This window comes from Rhinichthys klamathensis, unplaced genomic scaffold (genome assembly GCF_029890125.1).
Source record: "Rhinichthys klamathensis goyatoka isolate OS25496 unplaced genomic scaffold, OSU_Roscu_1.1 h1tg000341l_1, whole genome shotgun sequence".
NCBI lineage: Eukaryota > Metazoa > Chordata > Actinopteri > Cypriniformes > Leuciscidae > Rhinichthys > Rhinichthys klamathensis.
This window is the reverse complement of record NW_026606855.1, coordinates 2,181,412-2,208,164: the sequence shown is the minus strand read 5'-3', so window position 1 is coordinate 2,208,164 and position 26,753 is coordinate 2,181,412. Positions and strand designations below refer to the sequence as shown.

Below are 26,753 nucleotides of genomic sequence, written 5' to 3'. Positions count from 1 at the left end.
TATTCCTTTTCCTAGTCTCTTCCGACCGCGTTTTCTTTGCTTTTTCCGTCGTCGAGTATCACGTCTGAAATGCGCGCAAGTGTCTTCGTGCTTCAATGTTGTTGTTGATGTGTGTGACGTCGTTGTTGTTGATGTGTGTGACGTCGTTGGCGTAAAGCATGTCGTGATTCTCGCGAGATTTGTCGGGGCGCTCCTCTCAAACTTGCATTGCTGGTTTTTCCAGCGGCGTCCCCCCCCCAAGCTTTACTACCAGGATGATTCGCCCTACTATGAGTTTGTTTACCACCGAAATTACTTTGAAGCTGGTATATTAGGGTACAATTCTTGCATAGTGTGCCTTTAAGTTTATCAAGCGACGAGAATACTTTTTGTGCGCAAAAAACAAACAAAAATAACGACTTTATTCAACTATTCATTTCCTTCTCTGGGGGCCGTGAGATTTCACGTAGTGTAACAGCGCAGCGCCTACTTTGCGCACAGAAAGTATTCTCGTCGCTTGATAAACTTAAGGTTGAGCCACTGTAGTCACTCGGACTATTTTAACGATGTCTTTAATAACTTTTGGGCCGGCCAGTTTTGATCCCTTAAGAAGCCTATGGAGGAGTGATCCAGCTCTCAGATTTAATCAAAAATATCTTCATTTGTGTTTCGAAGATGAACGAAAGTCTTACGGGGTTGAACAACATGAGGGAGAGTAATTACTGACAGAGTTTTCATTTTGGGGTGAACTATCCCTTTAAAGGAGAACTAAATTTTTTTGTAAATTTGGAGTGCTGTAGTTGATTGTCGAGTTCGCGCATGGTCTCCACTGTTGCTTAGTTACCAATGACAAATGAACTCGACAATCGCCTACTGTGGACTTCGACCGAAAACAGGAAGTAAATACAGGTATGTGAGCTGGCTGAATAAACATCATTTTTATTCATATCTTTCACATCTACTGCAGTCAGATTCACCGTGTTTACTCTGAATAAAATCACTCACATGGCTGTGCACTTGTAATGACACACCAAGGATGTTAAGAGGCTAAAAGCAGGTTTAAAACTTGCCCCGTTTAAGTCAACAGTGTGCGAATTTTAAAAGAGGATAACACCGATTTTTGTTGTTGTTCTCTGTACTGACAGCACTCCAAATTTACAAAAAAATGAGCTCAATGTTAAAATTGACCGGAGTTCTCCTTTAAGGTACACACCTGATATGAATCCAACAGGTAGACAGATAATTACGCTTTATAAGATAGCTCATTCTCGCCCAAATCTAAGGCCCCATCCACACTACTGCGTTTTAGTTTAGAAACGGAGAATTAAAACGAATACGATCTCCGTCCACACCAGCGTTTTAGCTGCGTATTAGAATTGATCTCCGTCCACATTAAAAAGACTGATAACGCGGATCACGTGACCATTCACCAACACTGGGCATGCGCGTGCCGGTGTAAACACAACTTCCTTGATAAAATTATCCCACCATGCTCTGGGTTAACCCCAAACCGACGCTCCATGTGCGGTCAACGCCGCCGCTGCACACGGGAATTGTCACAGATCGCTCGAATAATAGCTTGACTCCGGCGCATGTAGGCAGTTCTAGCGTTGTAAAATGCAGAATTTACTTGTACAACAGCTGCTAGCAAAGATATACGCCATGACTGATGACACCCAATCATAAAGCCGAGCGTGAGCCTCTACTACGGCATCGTTTCTAAAGTCCTCCGTTTTGACCCGTCTACACTAAAACGCCCTCCGGAGATTCAAAACGAAAAATGGATCGGCAGCGTTTCTAAACTTCTCCGTTTTGGGTCGTTTTTGCCGTTTTAGTGTGGACGGGAGGTGCAAACGTAGCAAAAGGTCTCCGTTTTTAAACGAAAACGCAGTAGTGTGGACGGGGCCTAAGGCAGCGTCACCTGCACTAAAGGGGGTTTTCACATTGCTATAGAAGAACCATTTTTTCCTTCCTGTAAGATCATTTAAATGATCTAAAGAACCTTTTTTCCAATATAAAAGAACCTTTTGAGGAATGGAAAGCCAGTAACTCCACTCTCTGATGAAGAAGAGTAAACTCACCACACCCCACCATAGAGCATCAGCGTAGCTGGAAAACCCCGTCTTCCCTTCCTCGTCTACTGCGTCCTTCTCCGCCAGATACACAAAATATGAGGAGAAGATCAGACCCAGGAACCCGATGTACAGCGTGGTGATCAGCTCCTGAACCGGGCGAAACGACAGGTCATAAATAACATGGATGAACCTGTGTCCAACATCAAGATTTTAGGTTAAAACGTATAAATAAGGAGTGTATTAAGCATTACGTGAACATTTTAGGAACGTTCTCAGATCTTAGAAGTCACCATTCATCTTTGTGAAAAATATTATCCATGTAATCTCTAAATTAACATGATGCCACATAAACTGCATTCAATTAACAAAAACGATTATATAAATGAAAAAAATGTCATGTAAAATTTAATGACTGCATGAACAAACAAACAAAAAAAGTTAATAGTTTTAGATGTATAGCATGTTGATCTCTTTTTCTATTATGCATTACACTACAGGACTGAATTAATGACTATGAAAGTTGTTCTACATACGCATTACATATTTAATCTACAGATTTTGACAGATCTACAGATGCATACATACTGTATATATATATATAGCGTAGGTAATAGTTGTCTATGACCCGACAAGTTTGATTAAACAATCAAAATATATGGAAAATATTTTGTATCTTTTAAATATGAAGGAAAAACAACACAATAAACTATTTATCTGAATATATTTTTGGCAAAAAACTCAAGCTACAGGTTTTTTTTTACTATGCCAAAAAATGCATAGAAAAACAAAAAGCTCACAGAGAAAAGCATACATGGACTTCAACGTAATCAGTTATTAATATTCTGTTGGTTCTCTCATATTTTTGCATGCGTTCATAATTTCTTTGTATGACAGCATGGCCAAAAAATGATGTCGCACAATTTAACATGTTTCATTGTGTTATTATCACAAATAAAACAATTGACTCAGAGCACAACAATGCAAAATGCTCCAAAAAAAAATCTTTAACAAATTTGTAATGATATTTGAATAAATGGTGAAGCTTTTTCCAAACACTTTATATATATATATATATATATATATATATATATATAGAGAGAGAGAGAGAGAGAGAGAGAGAGAGAGAGAGAGAGAGAGAGAGAGATTTTATGCTACTTTTTAGTGCAATACATACTTTATTCATGACTAATAAAAACAGTTTAATTGTATTTGTTTGTGATGCAGTGTATGGTGTTTGCTCATTTACTCTCTCGTTTGGAGTAGATGACGTGGCGTACGCCGTGGAGTATAAAAGCACCTGACCTTAAAAGGCAAAACTGCATGTGAAGGCACACGGGGAGCTGAATGAAGTACCCTAATCATGCCTGATCCACTGAGAACTTCAGCCCTTTCATGAAACGTGCGTCAACGGTGAAATGATTGAGAAAATGTGAGCGTGAAGTAGTTGGATTTAAAGTGTAAAGCCTTAGATGAGTGAAACGGGAGCTTAGATTCTCGTGATGTGAATTCCTAAGGCCATATTTGGAGAGAGAATCTGAGGTTGGTTACGCCAGGCGTGTGCTGATTAACTCAGTTTGATGAAATCAGTGGGTTTCATTGCACTGTAAAGTATTAACCCCAGAATTACGGTCATGGCGCAAACCAAGCGTACCTGTCGATGAATAAAAACCACTGATCCCAGAAGCCTCCATGTTCCACCCTGACGATCCACATGCAACATACGCAATATCTGGAGGAACCGGATCCCTCTACAAGTTCACAGTATACACAGAGCATTAATAAACACACTACAGTAAACATCAGTGAAGTCTGATCACAGCTGGGTGTTCTTCTGATCAAACATGTGTGTGTGATGATATTTCTGTACCTGATTGCGGACGTGGCAAACACTTGCCCATTGGACCCGACGCTCAGAACCACGACAGAAGCGACGACCACTATCAGATCTGTGTCATGAGCACAAGAAGAGGTCCGATTCATAACACAGAGCTTTCTGAAATTATGAATAATCTTGGTATAGATAAAAGACTTTAGTCTGTAAATATGACATATTTCAGTGAACGAACGGGAAAAAATGGTTAAAGAAAAACTAAATCAGAAACAAAACGGGGTTGTTAAAATATATAAACTAAAACCATTTAAAAAAAAAATTGTTACTTGGAATATAATATGAAAACTTATTTTATTTCAGCTATTTCAGTCAAGAAACCATTTCGCATTTTCATTTAGTTTAACTTGAAGCACAAAAATAACTAAAACAAAAAATATAACTAATAAAAAAATGCAAAAACAATAAAAAAAATTGTAAAAAAAAAAAACATTATAGTATCTCATTGAGAGTAAATTAGATGGTCATATAACAGGACATATAACCAAAAAAGAAAATCTTTACAAATATTGAAATTGAAATAAATTTCCAGAGTGAGGAATGAATTTTAAGTAATAAAAGCAATATAAAATAAAAAATGTTTTTATATTTTTCCTAGTTTCTTATTTGATTGGACTGTCAAAATTCCAGATGTTTTGTAAAAAGAATCAGATTAAAAATATGGCAGCCAATCCAGGTAAGAATGTACAATGGTAGTGGGGTCATGTGACAACAACATAAAATTGGGCATCACATACTATTGATTTAAAATTAGTATGCAGTATATCATATCTACAGTGGTAAGCCGTATGCCAGTATTCCACTCTAGGCAACATTATAGGGAACATCCACCTATAATGGAGATGGGTTTCCTGACGAAGCGCAGACGTCCTTTAATGCCCACATATTTGCTCCGACAGCCGGCCGACCACAGCCGGACCACGTACTCCGTCCCGAAAAACACCACCAGCACGATCTCCTGCAAAGCAGACAGAAACAGCTGGAGCTCTGCATGATCACCGTATATTAAAGTGACCATTAAGTGATTCTTTTTTTATTTTTTATTTTACTTATTTGTCATTTGGTATGTTATAATCTCTGTATTTCAGTAATTTGTCTAGGGACTACGGATGTAAACTAGCCCAGTGGCTATAATCCGGCATGTTTACGTCTGTTTTTATTGTTTCAATGCAGATGTTCATTAATGTAAACAAATAACTAAACAAATATGTGTCTACACGATATATCCGCTCTGACCTCTGATTATAGTTTGACCCTGACTGCTTACACAAGTCAAAAGAGTGCTAACAACAACTAGTAACAACTAAGTATTATTAAATAATAGAGTAATAATCCTCCCTTGTCTGGCTTATGGTACTCTGAGAAATGCCGGGACTTTGTATTTTGAGCACTTCTTGCGTTGTTTTGCCTCTTCACGATGACTCGCATTAATTTAGTCCTAATTTGTACGTCACTTTGGATAAAAGCGTCTGCTAAATGACTAAATGTAAAGTTAAACTAGTCTACTGGCAGGAACATACACACTGCATGCAAGCCTATTCACAAAAATATCCAGAGATCATTGCGCAGGTGTTGTTGTTGTTGTTGTTTTTTAGAGCTCAGGAGACATAATGGAGATCTAAGTTAAGTCTAATTTATTGGACAACTTTGCCTTTCTACTAAAATTCATTTTGGAGTAATAAAAAACGAAATAGTTGTCTTCGCTGGAAACATAATGGAGTTCTCAGATGTGTCTCATTTAGGGGTGAACTTTTCTACTAATATTCTTTAGGAGTAATAAAAACAGGCACAAATGAGCCAATAGTGATTGACAATATGAATGGCTGCCAGAGCTATAAAATGAATGTTTTAGTTCATCTCTGACTGTTGATTGGAGACTTATAGGCGAGCCAAAAACTCTCTGTTTCAAAGGGATCTTGGGGATTATCTCACACACAGTATAAATATTCACTAAATACACACTCACTCACTCACTCGTGTCTCTCACTAAAATCTGTCATCCAGGCAGGGCAATTAAACATGTATTAAATGATGACAGTGCTGGTTTGATGAAGTGTGTCTGGACGGCGTTCAAAGCCTCTGGGTTTTCTCTGGGATCCGCCCCACTGCAGGTGTCTCCAGGTGTGGGTGTGCAGGCAGAAATACAAACTGCTAAATCAGTTATATTTAATGTGGTCTTGGGAATACAAGCCTTCAAGCCCTTTCCATGAACTCAACATCAACTCAACTGAGATATGACATTGCCATCCAATGGGAGTAAACGGTACTGCATTCGCTTACTGGAAATGTCACTTGCAGCTCAATAAAAAATGATATCTAGTGCAACACTCACCATCCAGAAGAGCAATCCTGAGGCGAAGTCTGCATACTGCTCGATGGTGGACAGGACACTGAATATCAGACACACTAGGACCATGAGAAACCTGTGGACATATAGTAGGGTGAGATCTGCCGTTACACACAGGTGTATCTCTTTCCATTTAATGATTTCAACAAATTATTCAAAACCACATCACTATCTGATCCCCATCCAAATTGCTCCAGGTCGATTTTTAAGATTAACATTATGATCCCTGCTTACCTCAATTCACATGCAAATAATAAAAGTATGCACTTTACAACTTCTTCAGTATGCTAGTATTGTAACAAACTACCTTGTCAATGCAATATTAAAGAACCTTTTGTCTCATACTATTTGCATTGGCATCTAACTAAATTAATTACACAGTATTCAATATAACTTCAATAAAAACATTCTCGCCACTGGAAAAGTCAAAAGAGTACCGTCATAAACTCCTTCTCTAATGCAAGGGCTTGTGGGTAATATTAGCCAAAAGATGCACACTTAAAAAAATGCACTAGAAATATTATATGAAACACCTCTGACACACTTTTTTTTTAACACACTTTGATTTGAGACGTTAATCGTTAATCATTGAAAACTGATCGTATGCAAATTGAGACGGACAAATATAGCAAGACAATTTTCTTAATTGAACTGTACAATGAGAACTTTATGTCATTTAGGCATTAATCCAGCAATATCTATCTGTAAAGTTGCTGTGAAACAATGTAAATTCTGAAAAGTGATATATAAATAAAATGTACTTGCACTTGTTTGTCTTTAACTTCATCCATTATCATCTTGTGTGCCAAATGTGCCATTCTGCAGTTAAAACACTTTTTGCAAAGGTTTTTAAATTCATTTTCTTTATTGCACTGCTACATTTGCTAAAAAATAAAGCTAAATATAGTCCAAACTGTGTAAAAAAAAAAAAAAAGCACACCAGCAAAACACAGCCAGCCTAATTATACAGGACGTTCTTAACACTGAATAATCTAGTCATTCAGAAAACCCACAGACTAGTCATGGTTTTGAACACTGTTTCTTAATCTAGCATATTGTTAGTGTGTGTAAGAAGAGCCTCAAAACACTCAAAAGGATTCCCACACACACACACACACACAGCACAGATGGGAGAGAGTTTAACCACATGAGAGATTACACACTTGCATAAACAACACACATTTCCTTCAAACACACTCTCCTTCTCCGTCCGAGATCAAAATGTCACGTGTAATACAAAAGATAAAGCAGCAAAGGAGTTCGGGAGTTGCGTCACGTCCGGTCCAGATGTATGCTGGCCTGGTGTGTTCGGAGCGGTTCGACTCGAGTGTGTGTCGACTGAGGGTCACGCACTGATGCAGAACACCAGATGGTGGACGCCTGAACGTGATGCACATGACTGTTTCAAACCACAATCAAACCACATGAGCAACGTCTGACTGAGAGACACCTGAGCTGCGGGTCTGGATCTTATAGAGGATCTGCTATACTTGGTTAGACACCAAAACATTCAGATCTGTAGGTCTGTTCTATAAGATTCAGTTCTTTTTAAAATTCAACTTTATAGGGTTTTAACAAGCGGCAACCTTCCAGTCTCTCTCTTGAATCCGACACGGAAGTGACTTAAACTGCGATTCATCGACTGGCCACTAGAGACAGGCTGCAAAAGAGAGTCAATCTCATAGACCCCAATGTTAAAATGCCCAACTTTACAGCAGAAAAAAATATGTTTACAGCCTGGTGCAAAAAGTGGTTTTGGTCTATATAGCTAATTTTGCCCTTCATGACAACTGTGCGGGGGGTGAATTTTTTTATAACTCATCCGTTCAAATTATATTAAGCCTTAAAGTTCTGCATAATTAAGGGCGTGGCCACTTGAGTGACAGCTGGATTGCCGCTGATGTCACTACTAGCCGTTTGTCTGCTGTCTGTTAGCGTCACGTCACCTCAGCTAATCCACCTCTTTGCCCATTTTCGTTTATCCGGGAATGGCGAGCTGCCAAGATGGCGACGGCCGGCTCCGCCCACTTTGGCCTTAAAAAATGCTCTTCAGAAACTTACGAGTGACGTCACAGACACTACGTCCATATTTTTTTTACAGTCTACGGGTTCTAGCAGTGATCACTGTCTACGGTTCTGCTCTACAAGGTTTCTATAGGTTCCACTCTATATGGTTCTGCTGATTCCACAATGTTCCAAACTGTAGGGTTCTGATTTATATGACCAATTTCAGCCCAGTAAGATTTCATTCTATAAGGCTCCACTGTCCAATACAGTTCTATTTTTAATATGGTTCTATTCAGGGGTCCGTTCTAGCCTTAGCCGGGTTCTGCATTACGTGATTCCAATCTATAAGGTTCTGACCTATACGACTCCGCTCTATAGGGTTCCACTCTGTAGTTCTGCTCTATTTGTTTTCATTCTGTTTTCTGAGCTACATATTTCTGCTCTAAGTGTGTTCTCTATAGGGCCCGGCTCCATATGTTCTGCTATTTAAGGCTCCTTCTATTCTATCTGTTCTAGCCTTGGCTGGGTTCTGCTCTACAATCTTCTGGTCTGTAGGGCCCCGATCTGTAAGGTTTTATTTTATACAGTTCTGCTCTATAAGGTTTTAGAGTTCTATATATTTTTCTCTTTAAGTACATAGTGGCCTGCTCTATATAGACAAATTCTTCTTAAGGTTTAGTTTTATATAGAGTTCTACCCATTCACTATAAAGTTCTGCTTTTAATAGTTTTATTCTATAGGGGTTTGTTCTAGTAGTTTAGCCATGTTCTGCTCTACAATCTTCCAGCCTGTAGAGTACTGAGTTCTGCTCTGTAATGTCCCACTCTATATGGTTCTATACATTTCTGCTCTTTAAGATTGTGCTCTATACTGCTCTATTCCATGGTTCTCCTCTATAAGGTTCCTCTTAGTTTTTACAGTTTCTTAATAAGGTTCAAACTCTATAGGGTTCTGCCCAATAAGTATCCACTACAAAGTTTCATTCTAACAGAGCAGAACAAAGCCTCATAAAATGGAATTGTATAGAGCAGAATTTATACATAAAGTTCGGAACCCTACATGGCTATGTAGGGTTTTGTTCTTCTATATGACTAGGGTTTCGTTTTTCTATATGGCTCTATAGGGTTTTGTTCTTCTAAATGGCTCTATACGTTTTTGTTCTTATATAGGGTTATGTTCTATGGGGTTTCGTTCTTCTATATGGCTCTATAGGGTTTTGTTCTTCTATATGGCTCTATAGGGTCTCGTTCTTCTATATGGCTCTATAGGGTTTCATTATTCTATATGGCTCTATAGGGTTTCGTTCTTCTATACGGCTCTATAGGGTTTTGTTCTTCTATGACTCTAAAGGGTTTCATTATTCTATATGGCTCTATAGGGTCTCGTTCTTCTATATGGCTCTATAGGGTTTTGTTCTTATATAGGGTTTCGTTCTATAGGGATTTGTTCTTCTATATGGCTCTATATGGTTTCATTCTTCTATATGTCTCTATAGGGTTTAGTTCTTCTATATGGCTCTATAGGGTTTCGATCTTCTATATGGCTCTATAGGGTTTCGTTCTTCTATTTGGCTCTATATGGTTTCGTTCTTCTATATGGTTTTGTTCTTCTATATGGCTCTGTAGGGTTTCGTTCTTCTATATGGCTCTGTAGGGTTTCGTTCTTCTATATGGCTCTATATGGTTGTCTTCTTATATATGGCTCTATAGGGTCTCATTCTTCTATATGGCTCTATAGGGTTTCGTTCTTCTATAGGGTTTCGTTCTATGGGGTTTCGTTCTTCTATATGGCTCTATAGGGTTTCATTATTCTATATGGCTCTATAGGGTTTCGTTCTTCTATATGGCTCTATAGGGTCTCGTTCTTCTATATGGCTCTATAGGGTTTCATTATTCTATATGGCTCTATAGGGTTTCGTTCTTCTATATGGCTCTATAGGGTCTCGTTCTTCTATATGGCTCTATAGGGTTTCGTTCTTCTATTTGGCTCTATATGGTTTCGTTCTTCTATATGGTTTTGTTCTTCTATATGGCTCTGTAGGGTTTCGTTCTTCTATATGGCTCTGTAGGGTTTCGTTCTTCTATATGGCTCTATATGGTTGTCTTCTTATACAGTATATGGCTCTATAGGGTCTCATTCTTCTATATGGCTCTATAGGGTTTCGTTCTTCTATAGGGTTTCGTTCTATGGGGTTTCATTCTTCTATATGACTCTATAGGGTTTCGTCCTTCTATATGGCTCTATAGGGTTTCGTTCTAAACAATTTTACTCTGGGTTCTGCTCCTTATGATTCAGCACTGTAAGGTTCTGCTTTTAATGAGTTTCCACACTGTAAGCTTCCAGGAGATTTCTGCTCTAAAAGGAATCGAATAGTAATGACACTCCATTATTTGAAAGTAATGGCTTTTAAACATTCACCCAGTTTGAAGCTTGAATTTAGAAAGCTAAAACAGATTACGATTTAAAGTTGTGTCAACGAACACTCTCAACACTTTTCATGTAAAGAGATTATGTTCAGAAATCAAGTGCATATGCTGTTTTAGAACATATTGGGCTTATGTAAAAATCCTAAAAAGAAGTTTACAAGCGATCACAGATGAGCTAAATGACTGCAACAGCACTGTATAGAAGAAGAAATGCTCCTCTAATCCATTTCTGAAATGACCAGATGTTGTGATATTGCACCATCAACAGCAGGATTAACAGAAATGCAGGACGTGCCGCTCGCAAATGGAACAAATATGGCTTCCCTCATTTTCTCAAATTTGGATTAAGAGCCAGGTCAATAGATAAAAGAGTAATAAAGTTTCATAATCTGAATATCCTTTTAAATCTGTCTAGGGTCAGAAGCAGGGAATTGTTACTGTTTGGGTATATAAACGTACGTGTTTCAAATAATGTCATGCAAATATTTTAGACTTTGATGATATAAAAGTAATTTGAGTTTGAGCTTTGTTTGAGTTAGTTTTGCAGTGTTTAGTCCCAGTGTTATATATAGCCCTCAGTTTCAGTTTCAGTTGCCGTTTCCTTAAAACTGCAATGAACCAAAGACAGTCTCAAAAACACGGTTTGAAATCGCTGGTGTTTCTGACATCACAAACGACCTTGTAACCAATCAGATCAACGTGTGATCGTCAACCAGTGGATCTCTGAGCTGAGTGAGTGAGTGGAGGCGGGGCTCATTTGCATATTCATAGAATCGCGTATACTAAATGAGGCGAGGGTGTAGAGTTACATTCGAGATATTTTAAGGCATGAAAAGAATATCAAGGAAAAAACGTTTAAATATGTCATTTTGGTGATCAAAGACGAGTTTTAAGTGCTAAAATGATTGACTACAGGGGGATTTTAATAGGTTGATCTGTTTGCGTTTTTCGAGATTATTAAATAAATACTGCTATTAAATAAATACTGCTGGATCTCGATCCTGCTTTCTTTTAATCCCTGCATCGCCGTGACAGAAGTCAATAATATATTTATTTATTTATCGTCCAATCACTGCATTCCAATTAAGAATAACTAGGGCTTTAAACAAATAGTGACCCTAGACTGGAGCTGAGCATCTTCTGAAAGGTCTTGTTGTGTTTGACCTTCGGCCGCATGACCCTATACGCCCCAGTAGTTGTTTCTCACAGGAGGATAATTGTCTCTATGTGCAGATGTCTAGCCTCTATCCAACGGTATGTCCCTATCAATCCCATGGACCCCTGCAGACACATGCCTTTAGCCAAATTAAATCCCAAATCCAAACCAGATTCCCAGTCCAAAACACAATAACATTTACCTCAGAGCCTAGCCTTAGACGAGACATTTTCAATCAACCTCCCATTGCGTTAAGTCATGGCACATCGGCACCTAATAAGGGCACGAGGTGGGGACAAACTCGGTCACTGGTTAAAAATAATACAAAAAAAGAAGGACTTTTTGAAAGGACTTACTCTAGACCTGATTAAAACAAAACAGCTGGTGCATTACTGAGCAAGATCCCAAAATCAGCTAATTCGTTAACTTCATTGCGCAACAAACAACCTACAATGTCAAAAATCATATACTACAGTATAGCTACATTTGCTTAAATCAAATATCAATTCACTACCATCTTGTATGGCTATATCCTGCTTCCTTTTGTGGGTATTTTTGCATAACAAAAACACCAGGTTCAAAAAGACTTGTTTAAGGGGTCATGACATGAGAAATCAAACTTGCCTTGATCTTTGTACCATTAAAACTTCCTGCAAGCATATATAACAAAGCATTTATTTAATCAAGCGCCCTAATTGGCTTGTTTTGACATATTAAAATGTCAAAACGTATTAAAATGACAAAAAATTGATGTCATGACCCCTTTAACAATTAAGAAACAGAATAAATGGCGTTAATCAAATACTAAGAACACCAATATGACCATTACTGATGTGACCACCGATTGAAATCAAATCATTACAAACATCTAATAAAGAAAACATCTGTTTTTGAGACAGTTTCACAGAATCTTTTGAATAGTGTGTGTATATACTGTATAAAATGCAGAATTAAGTTTTGTGGCTGATAATATTTATGCATGACAAATTTCCTCAATGTAGAAAGTTTTGACCTGTGCTTGTTATTAACTATTTTCCTTTTTGAGCTATACAGAATTAAGGCTCCTTTAAGTTTTTCAAAGACATATCAATTCTAATGTGATATTGCATGTTTGCACAATAAATAACAAGCATGCACATACACACATCATAAAGAGGGCGAGTGTATCACTGCCGACCTATTTGACAGAGATTACGGCTTTCCGGTCATCCAGAGAAAGCCGGTGATGGCCGTTTCCCAGAGGCAAGGCAGAAGTCATGCTCCTCATATCTGAGATATACATCAGCTTAGCGAAGATAACACTCATTAGCAGGGTGATGTAGTGGATTATGCCATCGTATACAGTACATTTGGCATACTGCAAAAAAAAAAAACTTCTTAAAGGGACAGTTCATCCAAAAATGAAAATTCTGCCATCATTTACTCACCATCTTGTCACTCCAAACTCTGTAGTTAGCTTGACAATTACACAAACCATGTGTTTACCCAAAGAAAGTCATATGAGTTTGAAGAAAAAAAAACTCTCTGGTGCTCCACAAGTTACTGCTCAAATGTAACTTATTTTCAGTAAAAAACACAATGTTTTGATCAATAATATTTTGGATTTAGTATTTTGAGGGAATTGTATGGTACTAATTAATATTTATGCAATAATTATGGTCCATTTGTATCCATAATTCCATATTTACAATACAATCCAAACATTTATGTTCTATGTAAGCAATAAGGTATGAGAGGCTGTGCTGTATCGTGAATAAGTAACGGCTGGAGGGCGTTGTTAGGCACGACGCGAAGCGGAGTGCCTGCAACCCCTTCAGCCGTTACTTATTCACGATACAGCACTTGCCTCGAGTACCTTATTGCTTTTATAAAACGGTTGCCACACAATAAAAATATTAAAGCCGAAAAATATGTATCTATGCAACTTTCATGAAGTAAAATCACTAAAAGCCTGCCTTCCGCTGGAAAAAATAGTCCCGGAACGTGAACAGCAACAGAAGTTACATATATTATTTCGCCAATAGATGGCGGCAAAGACTGTCTTTATGAGTGAGTGAGTGAGTGAGTCTGTAGAGAAGGCTTTTGAAAGGACTCGAACTTGTGATCACGGAGAAGACAGACGCAACTGACAGATGACTAACGTTATGCACGGAAAACCCCATGACTGTTAAAAGGACAAAATATGCAGCGGACATTCAAACGCATTTTTTTATTATGAATATAGGACTGACCTGAAGGAAAATGCTACGTCTACTGTAAATGCAGGTACACTCGCTTACTCGATCTCTCACAATGCTCTGCTCTAGCTTTAAATGAACAATATCAATGAGATGAAACATCTGTTTAAGTTGCTAAGAGTGGTTGCTAGGGGTGTTGTGTAGTGATACATAGAACCGTTGGGTGAAGCGGTCATAGCCGTGTTTTATCGTGAATAAAGCACAGCTATTGACCAATCAGAATCAAGGATTGGAACTAACCGTTTTATAATTCTTATTATTATTTTTCACTTAACCCCTTTAGTATGCTTTTTTATGAATCATGGATAATTTGTAGATTGCACACCCCCCAAAAAAATTCTGTCTTTTTTTTTACCATTAATTTCCATGGTGGTCACTTTTGAACTTTTTTTAGGACCATTTAACCTTTTTGAATCACGTCTATGATTTTGTTTCAACATATCAAGTGCCAACAAAGTCACCAAGTGTCAAACCATTATGATTAAGTAAAAAAAAAACTCAATCAAAACATAAAATATTTCCTTCAAAACTGACCGAAGAGCATTAGAGGGATAAATCAAGAAATATACTAAATCACGGAGAATAATAATAAAACGCAAATGTCTCCATTTGTCTAACCAGAAGCAACACAAACAAACCCAAATATCTGATTGTAAACGCAGAGCTGTGAAGTCCAGCGGCTCATGAACATCACCTGACCCGGCTCTGACCAGAGATTACTTACTGACGCCAGGAGGTTTTAGGATCCTGACAGGGAAACAAGAGAACATGAATGTAATCCAGTCGACAGCTCAACTTCAGCATGAAATGGTACACTGGTCTCCGTACAATGCAGTTCGGTAAGTACAGACCGCACTAAATGCAAATAATCGGAGACAATTAAAGTGAGCAAAACCACCAGCCCTCCTAGTCAAATTCCTAGAGCACCAAGAATTATCGATGAAGCTAAAAACAACCAAAGCTATATGTATATATTTGATATCTAACAGGATTTCACGTTGGTAATGATTCCTGCATCTATAGCGGCCCAGCTGTCCGGAGCGGATTAAATCACCAATGAGTTATGATCTCATCTGGGACAAACTGATTAATCTCATGTTAACCTCAATTAATTCTCCTCTCAATGGGAAAACTAAGGCCACAAAAAGAGGAAATAAACACCATAGTCACAGACACATTTAAAGGTACAGTGTGTAAGATTTTTGTAATAAAATATCCAAAAAACACTTGCACAGTGTGATATATTCCCAAAACAGCGTTTTGTTACCTCACACGCTTCATTCGTCTAATAAACTGACCTGTGTGAGTATTAATAAGCACTTGCGTGTAGTTCGGTAGAATTAATTGTCCTTATTCCTTTATATCCGTGGGACTCGCGTGTGGCGCTGATATCTGTCTCTCATTAGTAGTGATGTATGTCTCGAGACCGGTCTCGAGACCACGGTCTTGTCACGGCCTTGACGGTCTTTGGTCTTGGTCTTGGTCTCGGACTAGAGGTCTTCACGGGTCCACTTGGATCCGAAAACCCGAGGTCCGACCCGAGACCCGAGACCCGAGCGGGTTCGGGTCCAAAACTCTGACGAGTGTCTCGGACACGGGTCGGGTTCGGTATTAGTGGCCTCGGGTCTCGGGTAATTTAAAATAACTATGTTTTTTCCAAATGGACCCGAGAAGATCCGAATTCTTTTAAACTATGTTGGGCATTGAAGAAAATTGCAGTATTTAAAACAACTCTATGACACCGTTCTCTCACTTTTTCTAAGTGAGAGAGCGAATCCCCGCTTCTACGTGCAAATGGGCTATAAGCATAAGCACAGTTGCCTCCGCATTTATTTACCATACTCAGTTGCTCGCTCCACATAAACCAACCCCTCCCTTTGCCAAGAAGAACTAGTGCGCTATCATGTGGATGGATGTTTGACTAAATGCAGGTATTTGAATTGTCGTTAAGCCAGGCATGTCAATCAATTTTAAAAATACGCGACACTGTCAGAAAAGCATGGAGGCGATAACAGAAATTGTGAAAAATGTCAGGGAAAACGAATGGTGGTTCTAATCATCGTATGGTCCGGTAAATAACATTATGCCAAATTTTATAGGACGTAATGGGTTACAGTGATGTGTCACGTGTGTTTGACATTTTAGCACTTCGGCACGCTTACACTTGCGCGTCTATCTTAAGTGCATTTTTGAGAAACGCAGGGCTGCAGGCTGTGCACAATGTAAATGCCGTTTACGTTCGAGTCCAGTCGGGTTCTAAAGGAAATGGCGTCAGGTCGGGTCGGACTCGGGTCTAATTTTATCGGGTCTGTCTCGGGTCGGGTTTTTCTTTAAAAAAAATTTATTTATGCACGTCGGGTTCGGGTAAGTAGTGATTCGGGTCGATTCGGGTCGGGTACAGTTTTTAGGACCCGAGAAGACCTCTATCTCGGACCTCTCTTTTCTTGTCTAGGTCTCGCTGTTTCAGACCGACATAGTGGTCAGGGGATTTAGAAATACAATACTACAATATCCACGACGATATCCGCAACGGATTGAAGCGCGCGTCCGAGTGAAGACAGTGCGGTGTGCGCGAGCCACACGAGAAAACACCGTATCCGCGCCACTGATCGCAGCGGCAACGAGCACTTTGATCACTTGATTTAAAAAACACATATCATGTACAGTTTTTGATGTATTAATATTTAGTAAAACACATATCAGTGACATGATGGGTTTTAACTTCATTCAGGAGATTTTGGGTAACTGCAGCACAACTGACAGATGACTTTGAGCGCACCGCCAACGGTGTGTGTGTGTGTGTGTAACCATAGCGACAAAACGACCAACTTCCAGATCCTGCACTTAAGCCTATAATTTCGTTTTTAAAAATATAATTATGTATTTAAAACTTGCAGAATGGATTCATTTGGAGACTTCGAAATCGGCAGAGATAGGCAGGCAATGCAAAACAAAATCTTACAAGTTATTGCTTAGCTTCAACAACACTAGTCTGTTTTTTCCCCTCCGGTCTCGACTTGATCTCGGCTTTGGTCTCGACTTGGTCTGTCTTGGTCTTGGTCTTGGTCTCGACTTGGTCTCGACTTGGTCTTGGTCTTGTCTTGGTCTCGGTTTTGGTCTCGACTTGGTCTGTCTTGGTCTTGGTCTTGGTCTCGACTTGGTCTCGACTTGGTCTTGGTCTTGTCTTGGTCTCGGTTTTGGTCTCGACTTGGTCTGTCTTGGTCTTGGTCTTGGTCTTGGTCTTGGTCTCGACTTGGTCTCGACTTGGTCTCGACTTGGTCTGTCTTGGTCTCGACTTGGTCTGTCTTGGTCTTGGTCTCGACTTGGTCTCGGTTTTGGTCTCGACTTGGTCTCGACTTGGTCTGTCTTGGTCTTGGTCTTGTCTTGGTCTCGGTCTTGGTCTCGACTTGGTCTCGGTTTTGGTCTCGACTTGGTCTGTCTTGGTCTTGGTCTCGACTTGGTCTCGACTTGGTCTTGGTCTTGTCTTGGTCTCGGTTTTGGTCTCGACTTGGTCTGTCTTGGTCTTGGTCTTGGTCTTGGTCTCGACTTGGTCTCGACTTGGTCTCGACTTGGTCTGTCTTGGTCTCGACTTGGTCTGTCTTGGTCTTGGTCTCGACTTGGTCTCGGTTTTGGTCTCGACTTGGTCTCGACTTGGTCTCGACTTGGTCTGTCTTGGTCTGTCTTGGTCTTGGTCTTGTCTTGGTCTCGGTCTTGGTCTCGACTTGGTCTCGGTTTTGGTCTCGACTTGGTCTGTCTTGGTCTGTCTTGGTCTCGACTTGGTCTCGGTCTTGGTCTCGACTTGGTCTCGGTTTTGGTCTCGACTTGGTCTGTCTTGGTCTTGGTCTCGACTTGGTCTCGGTCTTGGTCTCGGTCTTGGTCTCAGTCTTGGTCTCGACTTGGTCTTGGTTTTGGTCTCGACTTGGTCTCGGTTTTGGTCTTGTCTTGGTCTCGGTCTTGGTCTCGACTTGGTCTCGGTCTTGGTCTCGGTCTCGGTCTTGGTCTCGACTTGGTCTCGGTTTTGGTCTTGTCTTGGTCTCGGTCTTGGTCTCGACTTGGTCTCGGTCTTGGTCTCGACTTGGTCTCGGTTTTGGTCTCGACTTGGTCTCGGTTTTGGTCTTGTCTTGGTCTCGGTCTTGGTCTCGACTTGGTCTCGGTTTTGGTCTTGTCTTGGTCTCGGTCTTGGTCTCGGTCTTGGTCTCGGTCTTGGTCTCGGTCTTGGTCTCGGTCTTGGTCTCGGTCTTGGTCTCGGTTTTGGTCTTGGTCTCGGTCTCGGTCTTGGTCTCGGTCTTGGTCTCGACTTGGTCTCGGTTTTGGTCTCGACTTGGTCTGTCTTGGTCTTGGTCTCGGTTTGGTCTGTCTTGGTCTTGGTCTTGTCTTGGTCTCGGTCTTGGTCTCGATACCCTCTGGTCTCGGTAGTGTCTTGGTCTCGATACCCTCTGGTCTTGGTAGTGTCTTGGTCTCGGTTTAGGGGGTCTTGACTACAAGTCTACTCATTAGCCATCGCAATCATACCACAGTCATGTTAAAAACATCAATGTATTCACTCATCCATAAACATTATTAGATACATTAGCATTACGACAAGATCCATAATTCTGCTTAGCGTCATCAACCTACGCCTTTGTTATTGTAAGAGGCTAGCGACCCCTAGCGGCGAAAAACAACTACATATTGTAGCTTTAAGTCGCATCAGTGTACAAGTCACATTTTATTATTACATTTAGAAAGAATGCAAAATACCGGTAAATAAAATGAAACATTTAAAAACAAGTATTTTAGTTCGCCTCACTCTACAACAAATCGTTTGAAATGTACCGGTATTCATAAAAGAACTTATAGTGGCATTCCTTATAGAGTTAAGCCTAAACACATTTAACTGAAGCTATCGGCATGTGGGAAGTGCACTTTACAAATAAGCTTGGGTTCACGTTCCTCACATTCGGCACGAATTTGCACATATTTTGCGTGCTTGATGTTAATTGCATTATATAAGTCGCTTTGGATACAAGTCGCAGCACGTTTCAGATGATAAAAAACATGATTTTTATTCTGGAGAATAAATGGTAGAATAGACTGTAGTATCATCAACCAGAACTGCAAAAAATCAAAATAATGACTGTTTCAAACAGTTTTCCTGAACACTCTCCACATCTGTCATTGGTCAGTGAAACAAATAGTCCCGCCCCCAAACTCACGCCATTGGTTAAGACAAAATTGCTGAGAAAGATGCTCAAACAAACAATTTGGATATGGAAACATATTTAACAAATTAAATGCACAAATTCACATTAAAGCTCTTAAAAATAAAGGTACCAAAAAGGGGGTTATTTTTCCGAAGCTTTGCTTTTGAAGAACCATTTTTGGTTCCCCAAAAGAACCGTTCAGTGAAAAGTTCTAACAATAACTTTTTATAAGTGTGAGGAACATTTGAACCTTTTCCCAAAGATTCAATTTAGATTTGTTGATTTTTAAGAGTGTAAAGAGTCAGATCTAAATCTAGACTAGCATTATAAGTGGACTTCACAGAGTTTCAATAATTGTTTATTTTACACTTTTGGGCACCTCACATGTTCAAGCAATAAGATATGCTAAATTTGCTTTCTGAAACGGTTACGCCCGGAGATGATCCTATAGCTCTCCATCCCCCTCTCTCGGCCCATACGGATCAATGATAAAGCTGATCCGGGCTGAGCTGATAGGCCATCATAACTAAGCTGATCACTGAGCTGTGATTGAAATAGAGACAGATCAGACAGATCTTAAAGAACAGAGGTCAGGATGTCTGAGATTCAGCAGAGGCACCTGGCCATGTGCATAGCTGGAGGAAATCTCCCATAATGCAATAGTGTTCTCTGTTTTTATCTTATGCACTTTTTACAAATTGTAGCCTTTGGCACAAACAGGTTTATTATACGTTTGGAAATATGAAGGCCAAGCAATGATGCAGCCAGCAGCGAGAAATAATTCAATATCGCAACAGTGTGATTAAACACTTATAGTTATTATAGTTAACTAAAACTATAACAATTAAAAAGCATTTGTTACTTGAAATTAAATAATAAATTTAAAAATATATTTTAAAAAATATTACATTAAATTTATTAAATAAAAAATAAAATACAGTACATTTTATTTAGTTTAACTTCATTATTGTAAACTAAACTAAAATAAAAACTTTTTTGTTAATTGAAATGAAGTTGAAATAAAATAAACATTAGATGAAAAACGTAAACCAACACGAAAAATTTAAATTTTGCCTTGGCGACTATAAGTTTAAGACATTAAGATTTCTAACAATAAATAAATAAAAACTAAAATTAACACTGAAATAAAAATAAAAATGACAAAAGTACATTCAATTTTTTTTATAATAACTATTAAATGAAATTTATTAAATACAAAATAAAATCAATTTCATTTAGTTTAACTTGCATAACTAAAACATTTATATATATATATATACAAAAATGACAAAAACAACTAAATTATAAAACTTTAACTGAATATTTACGGTAAATGAAAAATGAAAATTATACAAATAAAAATGAATTCAAAATATTAATAAAACTTATATTAATATAGTGACCCTAAAATAACGTTGATTCTCAGATGTTTCTCCTGAGAAGAAATAAAAAAACGTTTTTTTTTGCGATCAAAAGTCTAATAACTCAAACATGTCTCATCAAATAAAATTTAATTTCTCCCAAGTAATTTCAAAAGAAAAAGTCAAACCTGATACCTCAATGTAACATAACTGCGAACTGAGCTATGAAAGAGCCATTTCTGAGCAATAAAAACATTTTCCTCCAGGGTGAGATACAGTCACTGTACTGTAATAGATCCCAGTAGTCCGAGTCTCATTTCAAAACCCAGACAGGATTTTTTTTTAAACAATGTCCTGGCACAAAATCTCCTGTCCATGGCCACCTGAAGACCCAGACGGGCCATTAGTCTGTCAGAACGGATGCGCTCACATCTTTCTGTGTCCACTTCGGCCAGAGAACAACCTGGCATCGATAACCATCGGCAAGTAAGAGTTAGTTAAAGGAGCGGCACAGAATATCAGGTTCACCACTGCGACTGACACTCTAGATACTCAGTTACACAGAGAGATAGAGAGAGAGAGAGAGAGAGAGAGAGAGAGAGAGAGAGAGAGAGAGAGAGAGAGAGAGGTTATCAGACCACCAAAGCAAACAGCACTAAAGGAAGGCAAGCCGCCAGAGACTTTCCCTCGCTGTGTCATGACATGCTTGTGCGATAAGCTCAAGGAAAATACTAATACGTGCCAAACGCGCCACATCTGAACATTCACTATTCTCCTTAGTTTGAAATTCATTCATTGAAAAAGCAGATCAGACACAAAAAGTCCTTAAAGGGATATTCGCCTAAAAATAAAAAAATGTCATTATTTAATCAGTGTCATGTCAGTCCAGTGACTTTCATTCTTGAGTTTCTGAACACAAAAAAAGAGATATTCCGCCAGATGTTCATGCTGCTCTTTACTATATGAAACTGGACGGAGACCGACTCTAAGCAGAGTAAAGGCCCATTCACACCAATGACGATAACTGTAACGATAACTAGGGATGCAACGATATGCAAATTTTGGCCGATACCGATAACCGATAACTTTTCATATTTGAAAGCTGATAACCGATATATTGGCCAATAACTCTAAATCAAATGTTTATATAATTTTTGAGAGCCTGATTATAAAAACAGAAGTCACGATGACCCAAGCACACAATTATAATGTTCTCATTATAATTTTATGTAGCTTATATCCATTTCAAAGTGATTCCAATTATAATTCAAGCAATTCAAAACCATCATGTTCAGTGCATATCTGAAGTGTCTCAGCTGAAGGAAATTATCCATTATATATCGGCTTTAATATATCAGACAAATTTTCTTATCAGGCCGATCATTAAAAATGAACATATATCGGACGATACTGATACGGTGGCCGATATATTGTCCATCCCTAACGATAACTACAGAGGACGATAATGTTCAGTTTATTATAAGTGCACGCTGCAGAGTTGTGATGAGGACTCTATCTGCTATTCTTTTATATTTTTAGAACAATATTTAAAAATGTACATTTATCGTTATCATTATAATTACCGTTCCTTGGTGTGAACGGGCCTTTATTATTGTAAGCTAAACTAAAACTCTTTTTGTTAACTGAAATAAAGCTGAAATAAAACCAATTATTATTGAAAAAACGTGAACCAAACATAACGTTTTGTCAACTAAAGATTACTAACCAGAAATAAATAAAAAGTGAAATATAAATGAAACTTGAGATGCACCGATGTATCGGCCAATAATCGGTATCGGCAGATAAAAGCAATTATTTCCACTATCGGCATCTATCTAACATTATAGTAATGTACCAAATGAGCGGGTTCCTTTCCCTGTAGAGTTTATTTGGGAGAGATTTTTGTCCTTAAGAGGTATATTTTATTCTGAATAATCGGCAATCAGTATCGGCTGAGAAATTTAGTATCGGTGCATCTCTAAATGAAACCTAAATAGTAATATTTAAAAAATAATTATAAAAATGACAAATTACTTTAATAAAAATATATAAAATGTAATAAATAAAATTTATAATAAAATTAAACAAATTAAAATGTGAAAAAAGTTCATTCAAAATGGGTGGGTGGGGGATATTGCTGTTTGTGTATGTTAACTTTTGTTGTTCTTATAAAAGTAATAAAAACAATATTGAGAAAGTTTATTCAAAATATTAATGAAAACTATACTAGTATAGAAATAAATCTCAAATTAAATAACACTGGTACTGAGGCTCTAAATAAAGCAAAGAAACACACATCAACGTCTAAGGCAAGCAACCACACTTTGTCCTAGCATAGGGAGTTTTGCACTAAAAAAGCACCATAAAAATATCATAATGAAAGTCTATATGACTGTGTGTGATCTTCCCATTCTTCTGAAATCATGATAGATTTGTGTAGGCATAGACTGAATCCCAAGTCGTTATTAACTGAAAATCTGCCATAATATCATGAGGGCGAGTAAATGATAATCATAATAAAATTAATTGTATTAGTTTCAACACTGCTGTCACGTCCTAATGTGCTCATTAGCTAAACTAGTTCACATTTCATGGTTATTTAACACTAAAATCAGCCATTTTCTCGCTCGTACACGCTGTCTTTAAATCACTTTGAGGCCAATAAAAAGTGATGCTTTCTCTATGGAGGTAAAGGTGAGACGAGTCTGGTGTCTGAGTTTGCATCACGGAGACTTCAGGATCAGGTTGACTGTTGACCAGGCATCCGGGGACACGGAGAGGACTCTCCTTTAGTTGCTGAGATCCACTCGGCCTCAGCTGTGATTAACACACGGCTCAGCATCCAGAACACTTTAGGAGTTTGTTCAGATCACTCCCCTAAGGCTGTGTTTACACTGGCACAAAACAATTTGACCACACAGATTTTTTACTCGCATTTGGCAGAGATCGGAATTTGTTGCACATCCATTCAGAAGATTTCCATTATGTGTCTAAAAGCCTAAATTCAATCTGTTCATCGTATAAAGCGATCGAGTCTCTTTAGAAAATGTGGACTAAACCGCTCAATTCATATGGATTCGTTTTACGATCTCTTTATGAACTTTTTGGAGCGTCAAAGTGGTAGTTGTAGCTGTCAATGGAGGAACATATGGAAGCTTGTTTCCGCCACTGAATAGAATTTTTTTTAAAAAAATGTAAAAAAAAAATTATATTTAATATATAACTCGCAATTGCGAGATATAAAGTAGCAATTATGAGAAATAAAGTCGCAATTATGAGAAATAAAGTCGCAATTGCGAGAAAAAAAGACAGAATTGAGACTTATCTCACAATTCTGACTTTATAACACATTATTGCGAGTTTATATCTCGAGATTCTGACATCTTTTCTCAGAATTGTGAGATATAAAGTCGCAATTGCGAGTTATCAGGCCAATTCTAAGGGAAAAAAAGACTGACTTTTTCCCCTCAATAGTTTATATCTCACAATTCTGACTGTATAACACGCAATTGCGACTTTATATCAATTAATTCTGACTTTATATCTCGCAATTCTGACTTTATAACACGCAATTGCGACTTTATATCTCGCAATTCTGAGAAAAGATGTCAGAATTTCGAGATATAAACTCGCAATTATGTGTTATAAAGTCAGAATTGTGAGATAAGTCTCAATTCTGTCTTTTTTTCTCGCAATTGCGACTTTATTTCTCATAATTGCGACTTTATATCTCGCAATTCTGAGTTTATATCTCGCAATTCTGAGAAAAGATGTCAGAATTGCAAGATGTAAACTCGCAATTGTGAGAAAAAAAAGAGTCAGAATTGTGTGAGAAAAAGTCGCAATTACCTTTTTTATTTTTCATTCTGTGGCGGAAACAAGCTTCCATAGGAACAGAAAGCTCTCAGATTTCATCAAAAAGATTTTCATTTGTGTTCTGAAGATGAACGAAAGTCTGACAGGTTCGGAACGACATGAAAGCGAATTTCATCCAGTGGAAGCGTTTGGTACTGCGCACAAACAAAATCTTGCTGAAAGCTAATATTTTGAGATATCAACCTCAAATTTGGAACACAGCTCATTTAGATTTATGGCTTTACGTTTTGAAAATATATATTTCATATAAAATGTAAAAACAAAATGTATTTTTCTGCATTTTTCATAATAATAAACCTAAACTTCTATAAAAAAAATTTAAGTTTCACTTTTTTTCAGCAATAATCTTCTTTAAAAAGAGACCAAACTTAAGTCAGTGCTCCAAAGCATATAAGATTTAAGATTTACGGAAACTTCATTTTCAGGTCCACGCTCAAAAAGTGTTTAACAGGTGAGAAATGGATCACAACTATTTCCATAAATATAATTTAGCACCATAAAATCCACTACAAATTCAAAACATTACATAAAAAATTTTATCAAACAAAAATATAGTACATTCATTTAACTGAAAAAAATTTAATTTTTGAACGACACGCAAGCAGAGTTAAACTCATTAAAACCCCTATTAACCAATCAAATGTTTCATATCTACAAATGCTCACTAGCAAAATGCACATCACAACATGGGACGTCGACTTCCTAAAATGACTGAGTTAGTATGATAAAAGTATGATTAAAAACTAGGGCTGTGAAATGATTAATCGAGATTAATCACATCCAAAATAAAAGTTTGTGTTTACATAATATATGTGTGTGTACTGTGTATAAATATTTTGTATATACTGTAAATACACACACATGCATGTAAATATTTCAGAAAAATGCGTCATTTATATATAAAATATTTATATATAATTCAAATTACATATACAGTATATACATACAAATATTTTTTTATGCATGTGTATGTATTTATATATACAGTACAAAATAATTATACACAGTACACACACATATATTATGTAAACACAAACTTTTATTTTGGATGCAATTAATCGCGATTAATCGTTTCACAGCCCTATTAAGCTTCATATGTACAAATGCTACGTTCAGGTGTTCAGGTGTGCTGTACTCACACGAGGAAGTGATACATGAAGCACCTCAGGCCGGCGGGTCTCTCTAGGAAGTTGTACACATCGCCCTGCATGCTAGTCTTGGTGTGGTAGGGGCTGCGCGTGTAGCGGGCGTTGGGGACGCTGGAGATGGAGACGGGCTGGAAGCGCTCGCTGTGCGCCGGTGGATCCTTTGTGAAGCCACCCGGAGCGCCGGATGCGCTTGATCCATTATTCACCGCGGGCTCCGGTTCCAGTGAAACAGGAGAGCGGGACGCGCTGGACGCTGCTGCCTCCTCCAGGCTGTGGGTCGGGCTCGGCACCGGGAACTCGTGGCCGTTGTGGCCGAAGGTCTTCAGCTTGATGCTGTTGCTGGAGGTGGACCATCCGAACGTACGGCCACGGGACAAAAGAGGGGTTGTGCGGCCCAGTCTCTCCCCCATGGTGGGGATGCGTCCCGTGGGATGGTGTTCCAGTGGGTTCCTTTGGGTAGAACTTCTCAGAAGTGATGAATCTGTCACAGTAAGCCAATGCGATCTATATCTGCCATGTTTCCAAACCTGTGAAGGGAGAACAAATGGAGAAAGCATTAAAGTCCCCCTGTAGTCTCATCAAAACTCATCAATCAAAATTACATTTTTAAAAGTTTTTCCTTTTTATATATAATAATAAAACGGTTTGAATGTAACTCGACACCCTTGCCTCGTTTAGTATACGTGGTTCTATGAATATGCAAATGAGCCCCGCCTCCACTCACTCACTCAGCTCAGAGATCCACTGGTTGACGATCACACGTTGATCTGATTGGTTACAAGGTCGTTTGTGACGTCAGAAACACCAGCGATTCAAACCGTGTTTTTGAGACTGTCTTTGATTCACTGCAGTTTTAAAGGGGTCATCGGATGCACATTTTCCACAAGTTGGTGTGATTCTTTAGGGTGTTCATGTAAAGTTTGTAATATACTTTGGTTAAAATTCCTCAATGGTTGTGTAAAACAACACCCTTTACCTGCTCAAAAACAGCTTTGTTCACAGTGACCTGTTTCAGTGCATGTCTCTTTAAATGATAATGAGCAACTGCCCTCCCCTCCCCCCTCTGAGGG

The 26,753-nt window shown here is 38.4% G+C and overlaps 1 protein-coding gene across 1 annotated transcript in view; it reads right to left on the bottom strand.

Moving 5' to 3' along the window:
* The window catches only part of kcnq1.2 (potassium voltage-gated channel, KQT-like subfamily, member 1.2), a 94,724-nt gene extending 68,631 nt beyond the window's left edge, over nucleotides 1-26,093 (bottom strand). The window contains exons 1-6 of the mRNA XM_056272609.1: nucleotides 25,675-26,093; nucleotides 6,275-6,365; nucleotides 4,774-4,900; nucleotides 3,922-4,000; nucleotides 3,706-3,802; nucleotides 2,061-2,201 (exon numbers count right to left, since the gene is read on the bottom strand). Coding sequence (XP_056128584.1) covers nucleotides 2,061-2,201; nucleotides 3,706-3,802; nucleotides 3,922-4,000; nucleotides 4,774-4,900; nucleotides 6,275-6,365; nucleotides 25,675-26,093 — 954 coding nt within the window. The remainder of the gene's footprint in view (nucleotides 1-2,060; nucleotides 2,202-3,705; nucleotides 3,803-3,921; nucleotides 4,001-4,773; nucleotides 4,901-6,274; nucleotides 6,366-25,674) is intronic.
* Nucleotides 26,094-26,753: the final 660 nt, after the last annotated feature.